Source organism: Cryptomeria japonica, chromosome 9 (assembly GCF_030272615.1).
Source record: "Cryptomeria japonica chromosome 9, Sugi_1.0, whole genome shotgun sequence".
NCBI classification, from domain to species: Eukaryota; Viridiplantae; Streptophyta; class Pinopsida; order Cupressales; family Cupressaceae; genus Cryptomeria; species Cryptomeria japonica.
Genome location: NC_081413.1, coordinates 351,540,307 through 351,553,847, shown reverse-complemented (window position 1 = coordinate 351,553,847; position 13,541 = coordinate 351,540,307). Strand labels below are relative to the sequence as shown.

At 36.3% G+C, this 13,541-nt stretch overlaps 1 protein-coding gene across 1 annotated transcript in view; it reads left to right on the top strand.

Annotated features, from left to right (window-relative positions):
* Positions 1–4,261: 4,261 nt before the first annotated feature.
* LOC131029704 (uncharacterized) overlaps positions 4,262–13,541 on the top strand; it is an 88,013-nt gene continuing 78,733 nt past the window's right edge. The window contains exon 1 of the mRNA XM_057960305.2: positions 4,262–4,557. Within this exon, the coding sequence (XP_057816288.2) occupies positions 4,419–4,557 (139 nt within the window). The 5' untranslated portion in view covers positions 4,262–4,418. The remainder of the gene's footprint in view (positions 4,558–13,541) is intronic.

The following is a 13,541-nucleotide window of genomic DNA, read 5'->3' as shown; positions in this document are numbered from 1 at the left end:
CTAAATTGGTCCCACTTGGATGGGCAACACCACCAATCCTTTTGTAGCTCTTTCTTCATCATCATATGCTTTTGTGGTTATCTTATTTTTAGGATCAATAGCTTTTTTTGAGAATCTCAATGCACAAATAAGTTTAAGAGTACATATATTTAGACCAGATCCTCCATCTATTAGCACACATTTTCTTTGATGTTTATGGACCAAAACTTTGATATGGAGCGGGGTATTGTGCAGATGATTCAAAGAGACGTCATCATGTTCTGAGAATGATAGGTTATGAGGTGCGATCAAATGTCCCACCATGGCTTGGAATCGATTAATGTCCAGATCGTTTGGAACTATAGTGTCGACAAGAGATCTTTCTAAGATATCCTTGTGTATCAGTGAAATTTTGAGAAACTCTAGTATCGATATCTGGGCCAGTGTTTTCTGTAGTTGATCTACCAAACTGTATTGATTTCTAGGAGGTGTTGTTGTTTTGGAAGTGCCCCCTTTCAATATAGATTTTGATTGGGCTCTCATAGCCACATTTATCGGGATATGTTCTTATTTGTCTTTGATTGTGATGACATTCACTTGATTATCACATACTGATATGTGATTGATGATATTGTCATAAAGATGGTTTGTGTGCCCCCCCCCTTGTTGTTTTATGCTCCTCTCTTATCATAATTAGGGAGAGGATTCTTGAATGCTTCATGATAATTATTGGTTTTATGTCCGTCTATCGTTATGTCACCCTTGTCTAGTAAATCTTGGACCAAGTTTTTTAACCTTAGGCAATCATTTGTGTGATGCCCCTTGTTTCTATGATACTCGTAGTAGTGTGTGTCATTCCACCATGATGGTTTGAATTGTGGTTCAAAATCCCTTGTGTTTGGCAATGTAATGAGTTTGTTTGTCAATAACTCTTGAAATGTTGATTCAAGAGATTTTCCCAAAGGTGTGAACTTCCTTTGATATGGTGTAGGTTTTGTGTTATTGTTGTTCCCTTGATTGTTGTTCCCTTGATAGTTGTTTCCTTGATTATTGGTTCCTTGATTGTTGGTTCCTTGATGGGTGTTTGTTGGAGTAGTACCTGATAAGTTTAGCACTGTTTTTTTTGATTTAACATGGTTAGCGTAAATTACACCATCATTGACGATATTCTTGTTCCTTTGTCCAAAATTTGGATTTGTCTGAGTTGTTGTTGTTATAGTTGTTGTTTGATGAACTAGCACCTTCCTTAGAAAATTTTAAAGTTCCCTTTTTGATTAGGGCCTCTTCTATTTGGATGCCATTGTCAATCAACTTTTGAAAACTAGGTAGACATTGTAGTTTAAGTTGATAACTCATCTCATCATTTAGATTGTTTACAAAAATTTCCATTTTCTCCTTTTCAAGTACGGTCCGGGTATATCTAGAGATCAACCCTCTCCATCTCTGCAAGAACATTATGAATGGTTCATTGTTCTAAATTGTTTTGTGTTGCAAAGGTCAATCATGGTGACCTCATGTTGAATGTTATAAGAATATTGTGAAACAAACTCGTTCACCAACTCTTCAAATGATCTAATGGCAGGTGTGACAATTTAAATTTTTTTTTTTGATGTAAAATATTGAATAAATGCACCATATGAAAATTTTTGAAAAAAAATATGTCACAATTTTTTTACTTTAAATGGATAGACATGATTGTTATGCATTCACAAAATTGCAAGGAAATAAAACACTTTATTCCATTGATTTGATCTAGGTCTAATAATGAATCAAATCAGAACCTAGAAAGTGTAAGAGTTGAGATTAATAAAATAAGTGTTGAATATAGAATAAGGAGTTAATTTTATTTTTGATATAATATCAAGTTTGACCTTGTTTATCAATTGTTATTATACAACAAAGGATTAGAAATTGAAATATGGTTTTGGAATAAGAGAAGACCATCAACTTCCTTGATATCCAATCAATCCCCCAAGGAGTTGTATAAAGTTTGAAAATATGTCAAATAGTAATGTAATGCCAATGCAATTAGTGTAATTAGAACTAATGTAGTAATGATGGATTCCAAGCCCTCGAGGAGTTGGATAAAGTTTGAAAATATGACAAATAGTAATGTAATTCCAATGTAATTGATGTAATTAGAACTAATGTACATATGATGGATTACAAGCTCCCAAGGAGTTGGATAAAATTTGAAAATATGCTAAACAATAACATAATGCCAATGTAGTTGATGTAATTAGAACTTTTACACCTGAAAGTGTGGATCTACAATGAAACATTGCAAAAGAGAAATCTAATGAACAAAACAAGTTAATCCATTAATTTCCTAAAATCATTCCATTGTTCTCTATCTCCAAGGATGCTTCAAATCAAGATGGCTCTCAGCTTGGATGAGCACTTGATCTCTAGGATGACTACCTAAAGAATGAGGGATATATGATCAAAGATCTAAATGCAAAGCAACTAAGATCTTAGCATGATATTGATACGAAACTAGTTATGATATGGTGCAAGATGATGAGATTAGTATGAAGCTAAACTAGCATGGAAATGCAACTAACATGATATATTATTAACATTATATGCAAAACATGATAAATCTATGCTATGATGCTACTAAAATGATCTAATTACTATTATCAAAGAGAGACTAAAATGCTTGATGAAACGAGACTATAAATTAGATGCATGAAGACTTGGATTGATGAATAATGAAGAAAATGGAGCCTATTTATAGAAGAAATGGGCCATTGGAGGGTTAAGATTGAGTAATCTTAACAAGGGTTAGGATTGAATGATCTTCAATCCTTGTGAGATTTTCAACCCAATCCTAGGCTGACAAGTGTCACCATGAGGAGGCTTGAGAGGAGATGTAAGAGGCATTAAATGCCTGAGAAGACATGGTGGGTACCGTAGGAGGTAACGTTAGGGTTGAGTTATTGGATAATAGTTTTACCCAAAGGATAAACTCTTGTGCAAGAGTTAATGAATAACCATGGTCAAAACAGTGAATGCTTGAAGAGACCCATGAGTTAAAGCATGGTTAAGTTAGAGGGAAAGTCTCTAACCAAGAGTTGAGGTTGATTTAACCATTAATGGTTATTGAAGACTTTGGAGGTTAACTTGTTGGAGACACAAAGCCTTTAATGGTTTATGAAGACTTTGGGGGTTTGAGAAGTGACTTGCTTTTGCTTAGGGATGTGACAATGTTTATGAGGGGATTAGGCTAATTAGAAGCTGGGATTAGAAGACTCTAGAAGGTGGGTTAGTGAGCAAGTGGACCTTGTAGGAGGATACAAGTGGGGGGGGGAGGGGCGATTTAAGATTTTAATCAAATTAAAATGTTTTATTTCAACTAAAAAAATGGATACAACTTGCATTTGTAGGAAAACACAAGTGGTGGGGCGAGGGGGGAGGGGTGGGGGGGTAATTTATAAATAAATATTGATTTATTTATATCAGAAGAATTTAATAAAATTAAATGTGGAAAGGGGATTTAATCAAATAAATATGATTTTTATAATTAACAAAAGAAAGGGGAATTAATCAAATGTTGAATTTGATTAATGGTTGGATAGAAGAAAAGGGGATATTAATTAAACCCAATTTTAATTAATAGGTGGACAAATGATAATTAAATAAATAAAATTTATTTAATAAGTATGCAGATTTAGGTGTCTACAAAACTAATTTAGTTATGATGGATTATATGCATAATGATAGAGTTGTATTAGTCACCTGAATGATGAAAGTTTTGAACTCATCAGCATTTAGGTAACTACTTACACCAAGCGCCTTTCAACAATAGATTATATTTTGAATATCAATACTTGATCATCTTTATAAACTAAGAAATGACATTAAACACATGTACCAAAGCACTCAACTTGATACTTCTAATACATGAATGGATGATATAACAATCATTTTATAAAGTTTAACATTGTTATCACGTTGCATAAAGATTGCAAAGTCGATTTGATGAGTTGAGCTGTCCCATAGACTATTTTTAACCTCATGAAAGTTAAAATCCTCTTCTTCAAAAAAATGAAATTTAAAATAGAGAGACTTAACTTTATTGTGTAAATAGGCAGACTAAACTTTATTGAGTGGGCTGCAACACGACATAATATGAGAAAATTTGGAGATAGGTGACTAGCTGGGCCTAGGTGATAAATAAATTAAGGGATAAGCGTTAGTAAACTAAATAAACCTGTTTGAATGTTAAATAAGTCTACTTTAAACGCTACGACAATAAATACAAAGGTAACCATCTACATGGTAACATAATTTGATAGTCCTTAGACGTGGGGGGTAAGACGAAAGCCGAAGACAGGGTAATAGTAGTTTGATGGAGAGGGGCGAGAAACAAAGCACAAAATAAAAAGCAGCTGGAATTGGTGCATCAGATCGGGTGTGGGTGTGAAATAGATCCGATGGAGTGGTTTCCATTGCAACATCTGGATCTGCGGGGTCACAAGCACAAGCATAAGCAGCACCAGCAGTCGCCTCAATGCGGGGCATTTCATCACTCGCAGGCTTTGTTTGCAGCAGCCCTTGACAAGTACATTCTTGGTATGCTTCCAATTACTCATTCCTTATTCCTTTTATCTCAATTATAGATTTCAATTCCTCAAACACACCGATCAATATAAATGCGCTTCTAGAACTTGGAATTTAAGATCTTAATAAATAAGGGACTATATGCTGGCAAAAAGTAGTATTGTTCAGAAGTAAAACCGACTGCAAATTGCCGGGAATTGGGCCATTTTAATTGATTTTCTTTCTGAACATTATTATCATTATCAGTACTAAGAGATTTTGTAGATTCCAAATCTATTGACATTATTCTCTCATGGACAACTACTTTCTTCGTTCTCCTGATCCAACTCTTACCATAGACATGTGATAGCATTTAACTCCTTTCACAGCCTTCCGCTTGAGTATCTTTATTTGTTGTAATCGACTGCCACAAGTCTTTTCCTGTTAAGTATAATTTTTTTTTCCAGATGAGGGGACATAACGAAACCATCAAATATTCTGAGAAACTATGTTATTTGAGTTTCAAAATAAAAGCTAATATGCAATAAAAAAATTGAATCTGAGTATATGATTTCACATACAATTCCTCTTCGATGACCCTGCCTGGGTCAATATATAAGTGGAAGGAGGAATTGTAGTCTTAGCATATCCGTCAGTCCCAAGGGCCAAATTTACCCTTTACAGGCAGATCTGTCTCCTTCCATTGTTGCCGAGGGAAAGCAACCGGTTCAACCGAATCCTTTTTGGACACATAAAAAATGTTTTAATCTTAAAAGGAGCAAGGCACGCTGCAGGCCTTCCTTTTTCAGACAAACTTCTCCTCGCTAGAATCAGAAAAACCTCAAGCTATTCATTCCCTTGCTTCTAGAGCCCTGTTCATGGAAGCTTTAGGACTAACTGCAGTATCAACTGCAGGTTTGGGTGCCGTTATATATGAACTTACCCCTTCCCATTCTTTAAATTGCATTGAATACAGGGCATAGAACTGGAATGAGAGTGCTCATATGTCTTACCTCCTACATACAATAGAGACTGCAACAACAAAAGACTTCCAGTGAGAAGGTATCTGGAAGCGAGCACCTCAAACAACCAACCAGGTCAATTTTATTTCAGCAGCAGGTCACATCCCTTGTCTATCAGTATGAAATATTACACAGACCACAGTACTGTACCACAGTCAACCAACATGGGAAGGTAAACCCAAGTAAATGTGATACAAAACATGTAGCACACCGGTCAGCCATAACTAGAGAGCATGAAACTTCCCCATCCCCCAGATTCCTTTAAGGATTGCGTTGATGATCATTCTTACCATCTGCGTAATGATTCCTTGAGTCTCATCAGTCATCCTTTGCTCGATCATATTTGTGCATTAGAGATTTGTTCTATCATCCTTTTGATTTAAACTTTGCATTAAAACTTTTGTTGCTTGGATTTAATAAACAAATGCTTTTTGGGCCTTCTTATGCCTAGTTGTTAATGCATATCGCTTAAACCAAATTCTCAGACAAAATGTTCTTCGTAGGAGATAAAATGAGCTCCCTTTCCACTAACTCTCGAACAAACCTTACCATTTTAAATTTCAATTTCTTTTGCCTATTTGCTTAGCCTGTTGCTCATCTATATGCCATGCCCCTTGGTCCAGAAGACTGTTCAATGGAAGATTCCAAACAAAGTTAGCCAATTTATGTGCCGCTCTTTTATATTTTTGTGGTTGATAAACCAATTAATATAAACTGCATGAGTTGGGTAGGCTTTTGACCAGAATCTACAGTTGACACAGTTCTGAGGTCTTCGAAGGCCCTTTAGCCTTCCGATGGGGCGAGGTATAGGAATTCGTTTCAAGAATTAAATTTTTGACATTTGACACTTCATTCCTGAGCTATTCCTAAACTATGCTATATCCTGTATGCCTCAGCAAGGTTGTTAGATAAGATTTTAATATTTATCCTACTGGAAACCCAAAAATGGGATGCCCCCTGGGATTTTGACAAAAATCTCTTGCTCACCTTGGAGAGCCCATCTTAAGCCTTGCCATCTTTTCCCACTCCATCATTTGATGTGTTTAGATATTTAACTGTTCCTGCCAGGTGGAATTCAGTTTTTCAGATCTGTTTGAAGTTGAACAAATGGTTACATACTATTGCAGTAGAAGAAATGGCCACAGCTAAGAGGAAGAAAATATTCACCGATTATGAAATAAATAGTGTCAGGCTAGGAAGGTATCAGCTTTGACACCTTGCTATGCGCCCAACATGCTGGGTTACATCTGTATTGTAAAATAATATAGTGAATAATCATCAGCAAATGACTATTTATATATTTAGAGAATGGCTTGTGTTAAAAGCACATTTCCCTATGGAAGATTTTATAACAAATGGCTACATGCTATTGCAGTAGAAGAAATGGCCACAGATAAGAGGAAGAAAATAGTTACCGATTGTTAAATAAATAGTGTCCATCAATTTATCAAACCATATTATTTATTTTCCTTGTGGAATAAATCTTGAGGACAACACCCCTCAAGATTAGAAATTAATGGATGATCACCCTTAATTTCAATTGTCAAGCTAGTGGACGAAAACCCCTAACTTAGGCAGAAATTTAGGAACAATACAAAGGTATTCATATAAATTTGGAAGAATAATTACAGCAGAGGCTTAAAGGATAAGTTTAATATTTTCAAGAGACACAACATAAGATTTAAATCCAACTTATATAATCAAAATTGTAATTTCTAAGATAAATTATTATTTATAATCAATTATGGAATTATTATCGTTAGTTGGGGTTATTTATTTAAGACATAATAAGGAAATTTCAGAATGGGACATTACAAGTTAGTATCATAGCAGCAGTCCTGCCAGCCTGTGGGTGTAAGTTCAGTTTATGCAGTGGAGCCAAATAGATCAAAGGGCCTTGGAGAGAAAAAAAATTAGAGACAGCATTACAAGAGGCTAGGAACCAAATTAGAGGTAGAGGAAAGAATAAGATGGTTGATTGAGAGGAAGAACAAAGAATGAGTGGAAGGCTTGTATGCAGAGACATGAACAAATGACACAGTCGCTCCTTCAAATGCTTTCGAATATCAATAATACAATTAGTTCCCTTAGGCCTATACAAACTAATGGAGGAGAAGGTAGTAATTCAAAATTCAAATCATTTAGTGTCAGATCATAACAATATGTAATGTGCCCTTTTGCGATTGCCCTAAATCCTGCCCAAGCAACTGTCAAAGTCTACTGACTTTACCTTGATTAATTATGAAATCAGATATTCTGTTTGGATTGATTGACTTGCTTGTCTCTTTTGATGCTTGATCTGGAATGATTACTTGATCTGCTTTATATCTTATGACTGATCTGCTCTTTATGAGCAGTGATGCTAATTGAATTGTTTCTCTTCTATGATTATCAGTGTGCTTATTACTGATCGCAGATCTGTATGTCTGATCTGATCTCATACAGATCTGATCTCTTGCTTTTCAATCCATTGATCATTCAATATAGACATTTTCATTGATGATTTAATTGCTCTATGGCTGAGAATATAACCCCACTTGCTGGTTGATGATTCTGTTGATCTGCTTATTCTATAACCCAATATAATTTATTATAAATGATCCAATTCCCCATGGCTAATTGATGCCTGTAACTTAATAACAGTGCTGATCTGGTCTGATTGTTGGTCATATCACTGGAGGCTTTTGATTCCTTTCCTTTGTATCACTCAATGTGGGGGGAGAGGTCACACCTCTTCATCATGTATGCCCTTTGGCAAGAGACACACCCTTTCACCCTTAGCACCCTTTGAAAGAGTGCGGCTCTTTATAATTTCTGCCCTTTGAAAGGGACACAACCTTTCACAATCAGTTTGGCAGTTCTCATTTAAATCAGATCTGCACTTCTGATTTCCAAATTATCCTCCTCAAATGAGGTTCTCTTCTCCCTTTTATATCTCATGTTTGAGGGAGTCACAACTTTTCATTTCTTGTCTTTTGACCATTCATTAACTTAATTAAAATTTAATTATAATTGTATATTTTAATTTCAAATTTTATTATTATTATTTACTATTAACTTGTATTTCAAAGTGGGGACAGTACACATTAGAAGAGGAAGAGCCAAATATGGCAGCAAATGACTTTGGATGAGTGCATAGATGCATACTCAAGACTTGATCCAAATATTAGAAGATAGATTCCATTTATATGATTTCATAATGCAAGGGCAAGGAATATTTCAAGAAGAGAAAAATACAACCCAACAAATATCAACAACAAAGGTTAAGTAAGCTAACTTTCCCCACTTTTGATGGTTCAAGGAAAGTCATTGCATGAGCATGGGTCCAAAGAGTGGTTACCTATCTTTCTCCTAGCCCCATGATAGAAGATGCAGCCATTAAGTTTGCCATCCTTCACTTCGAGGGTACATCACTTGAATGGTGGCATCATGGGCTAATCACTCAAGGGTATCATCAAATCGTGACATATGTTGATTTCACATAGAGGCTCATAAACTGCTTTGATAGGAAAGACTTGGAGATAAACTTTAGGGAGTTGACACAACTAAAGCAGTAGGGTACCATAGAATAGTATGTAGTAGAATTTCAAAGGATTCTAGTCATGGTGCCGGATATTACAGTTTAGAGACTTTAAGTTTTTGTTTATCAAAGGGCTTTCATGGTCACTTCAGGGGTTGGTCATAGCTTTTGAGCCATCATCTCCACAAGACGCTATTTGAAGGGCCTTAAAATTGGAAGATAACACATCTAAGAACAAGACCTATTCCAAGAATGTACCATTAGGGTTGCATAGGCAACCATCTCACAAGGATTTTTTGCAGCCAAAGGCATTACCTCCTCAATCCAACAAGTTGGAAGAATCTAAGAATGAGCTTTGGAGCAAGAAACTAATCTTTTCTTGTAGAGAATAGTGGGAGATAGGGCATAAATGCTTAGGCAAAGGATATGTTTGTTACATAGAGGTAGTCACAGAGGAGGGTTCAAATGCAAAAGAGTTTGAGTTTGAGGGTGTTTTGAAGGAGGTTGAACATGAGGATTAGGAAGTAGAGAAGCCTTTTGGAGGTACATGTTGATGGGACATAGATTAAAATACTTATCCTCTCTTGAGCAAAATCTTGTGTATGCTACGATTGCGAAAGATTATACATGTGACTCCAAGGTTCTTCTCTGTTAGTTCCTGACATGTGGATAAGCTCAATGGTCGTTGTGATATGCTGGTAACACAAAGGGACTTACTTTTGGATCATTCTTTCAGTTCTTTGTTGTAGCTGGAACTTCATCATCGGATATAGCAATTCTGTGATGCTTCTGCTTCGAACAAATTGAATTAAAATGAACTGAAAGTAAAAAGGGAAAGGGTTAGAGAAACCTGATTCTAATCCTAAGGACAATGATATCAATGGATAGTGTTCCAATGGACAAATTCCAAATAACCAAGTCCTGCTTTACCAAGATTAAGTACAACTCTACAAGAATTGGTGCAATCTTCCAAGGGTTATGCAAATAATTTTCATATCATAATGAACACCATCATAACGAACAATGCACATTCAATGATTGAAGTTAAGCATCCATATAAAAGGCTCAGGCTAACTTTACACTGCAACTTATAATCAATAAGATGCAAAAAGTATGAGCCATGTAAATTCATCAAACACCATCACATTCTCCATTAAAACCAAAGTACTTCGTCCAACAATTGAGAAATTAGAACACCATGCAACAAGCTGAAATAAACATGAATCCACCCTATCTTCAATGAAATCAAATGTTTATTTCTCCAAGTCTTACAACAATGTCTTCTCTCTCTTACTCTACTTATACTCTAAGGAGCAAGAGCTCTCTACTTCTAATGAGCTAACCATTTAATGAATTACAAATGAGAAGGCATGGCCTTTTATAGAGATCCTCCCACAAATGAACGGCCAAGATTGATCTGAAATCAAGGGCCAAGAGTACACCATGCAAACCCTAATTAGGGCTTTGATCAAAATGAACCCTTTGTGGGGCCAAGTAGTGGGTCTTAGTCATTAATGAGACAACACGCCCACTAAGCATTTAGTAGCCCATCACTTAGAATATCACACCCACTAAGTATTTAATAGCTCACTGCCCAAAATAGCACGCCTTGGCAGCAAATGCAATGAATTTGGTCATGATGGTTTGGAAACACTTGATTGGTTGGAGAAGGTGATGGGGTGCCACCTCAGCATGTTGGACACCATGTGAACCCGGTAACTCATCACGAAGAATATTCCATTTTGACTGATTGTGATGGAGTATATTCCCAAATTGTATCATCTAGACCAAGGTTCTAACTTTGATCAACTTCTTTTGAAATTGCCCTTGATCATTTTATTCCTTCCATGTATTTGCTTGGGAATTCACCTTCGTGGAATGGATTGGAATCCCTTGTCAATGATTTTGTCATTCTTGAAGTCTTTCATACTTGAACTGGATCTCAAGAACTTTGTATGTCTTCCTTGAATGTTTGGAATTGGAATTCTTCCTCCATGAACTTCTTGAGATTGGATTTCTTCTTGAACCTAGATGTCATAAACTGGATCTGCTCATCTTGGACCTCCACGCCTCTTGACGTCCTGATGTTGTCTTTGGATTGGATAGATGAATCCTTGGTGTTGTCTTTGGATTGGAGAGATGAATCCTTGATGCTTTATCATTTTCTGACATTTTGGAGATGGGTGAATTTGGAGCTTGGAGAAGAAATTTCTTTGTAAGTCAAATATTTGAGTTTCCATTCCTTTAGAATGCTTGGGTGCACATGAGATGGCATGGAGGATTTTTCCAACACTTAGTCACATTTTGAGTTTCCATACCTTCTGGAATGCTTTAGCGCATATTAGGCTTGGAGGAGGAATTTTCAAACACAACCAAATTTTCAATTTCCATGACTTTATGAATGCTTGGGCACACTTGGAGGGGGAAGGAAGACTTTTCAAACATTTAACCAATTTTTATCATTTCCTCCCTTCATGAGGTTGGGCACATTCTCGAGTGATAGGAAGAATTTCCAATGCCTTAGTCAAGTTTTGAAGTTTTTATGCCTTTTTGAGACTTGGGTGCACTTGGAGGGGGAAGAAGTAATTTTCCTATACTTAGTCGAATTTTGTCATTTCTTCCCTTTTTGGAGACTTGGGCACATTTTGGACCCAGAGAAGGATTTCTGCTTGCAAGGAACATTCCTCCCTGCTTTGGAATTTGCACCCAAGGATGGATTCCTAGCACACTAGAGTGGCAGAGAAGGATTTTTGGAAAATTCCTCCACTTCATGTGATTTGTGCCCAAGTAGGGATTTCTGGCGCATTGGAGTGGTAGAGAAGGATCTTTGGAAAATTCCTCCTCTTCTTGGGAACTGTGCCCAAGAATAGATTTCATGCTCAGTCCTTCCGAGGAGGATTTCCTGACTTAGATAGAATTTGATCACTTGCTTGCTTATTTGCTTTTCCGGATTAGAACTAGACACTTAGGATCTTTTTGCAGTTAGTGCTTCACTTGCTGCCAAGAATAGACCTTCCAAAAATATACTTACTAAAAATAGTAAGTTCTCAGAAAATGCTCAAATTTCATTGGTAGGTCCTTTGAAGGATCCTCTTTTCAACACTTAGCCAAAATTTCACTATGCCCAAGGTTACTAACCTCTTCTTCGAGTCTTCAGGACACTGCTTGCTTCTAGACTTAGCATAAATTATCTTCATTCATCCAAACATTGAATTCCTTGATTTGGAGCGCATTTTCACCTTTGGGGAGGAATTTTTCTAGACTTAGCCAAATTATGGTTGTTTCTCTTTCATTTCTTCATATCAGTTCTCAGGGTTATCTTGACACTTAGCGAAATATCCATCATTCCATTCCTCTGTCTGTGCATTCTCTATTCTATCATTGCAATCTCTTCCTCGGATGATGATATCATCCACTCAACGATGTCCTCTTCTCAACATCCAAAGTCTTGCTCCCCGCAATTTACCTGAAAAAGACAAGGAAACGTTGGGAAGTACAAGTATCAGTCAAGTTCATAGTTAGCAAAATGCAAAGTTCAAAGGATAAAGCAATAAGCACAATGCATTTCTCAATACATCAAAACCCTAATTCTCAACTTGATGACGATATTAAGATTGTATCCTGTCTAGGTTGTATATTCCTTAAGAATCCATTCCCTACTTATTTCATTACTTTCAAAGATCAAAATCTAGACTGACAAGACCTTACAACTCATTCCTTAGGGTCGGGAGACAACACAAATTGCAAAAGACTTGGTTTATTTAGCGAAAAGAGGGGGTCCCCATTTGCTATGGGGCGATGTGTGAAAACGTCACAACAATACACTCACGACACTTTCAGTAGGACCTAGATATCACCCCTTCCATGCATGAGGAGTGCGTTAGGGACATAAGGTAACAAGTTTAATTGATAGTTGGGGCTACCATAATTTCATTGATGAGGGGTTAGTGACTAGTTTAAAATTGAATATGAATAACTTTGAGGATTTTAATGTGGTTGTGGCTAATGGATTTACTCTTTTATGCACACAAAGGATACAACAACTTGACATCACATTGGGTAGGCACAAGATTTGTGATGATTATGTGATAGGCATTAGTGAGACAAATGTAATTTTAGGGGTACAATGGTTGCACCCACTTGGGGAATTCACACAATTAGAGGAAGGTTCCAAGCTGGTCATCACTACACCATATCTTTTTTGAGAGGTTATAAGGTAGAAACTGAGAAAATAATTAAAGAGCTACTTGATATGGAACATATACAACCATGCTCTAGTCTTTTTGCTTCGTTTGTGGTATTAGTGAAAAGGAAGGATGGTTCTATGAGAACGTGTGTTGATTATAGGGCATTCAATAAAAAGACTATTTAGAACCACTATCCCATCCCCAAAATTGATGAGTTGATTGATGAACTCCACTGAGTGGTATATTTATTTGAGATTGATTTGCATTTCGAGTACCACAAGATAAGAT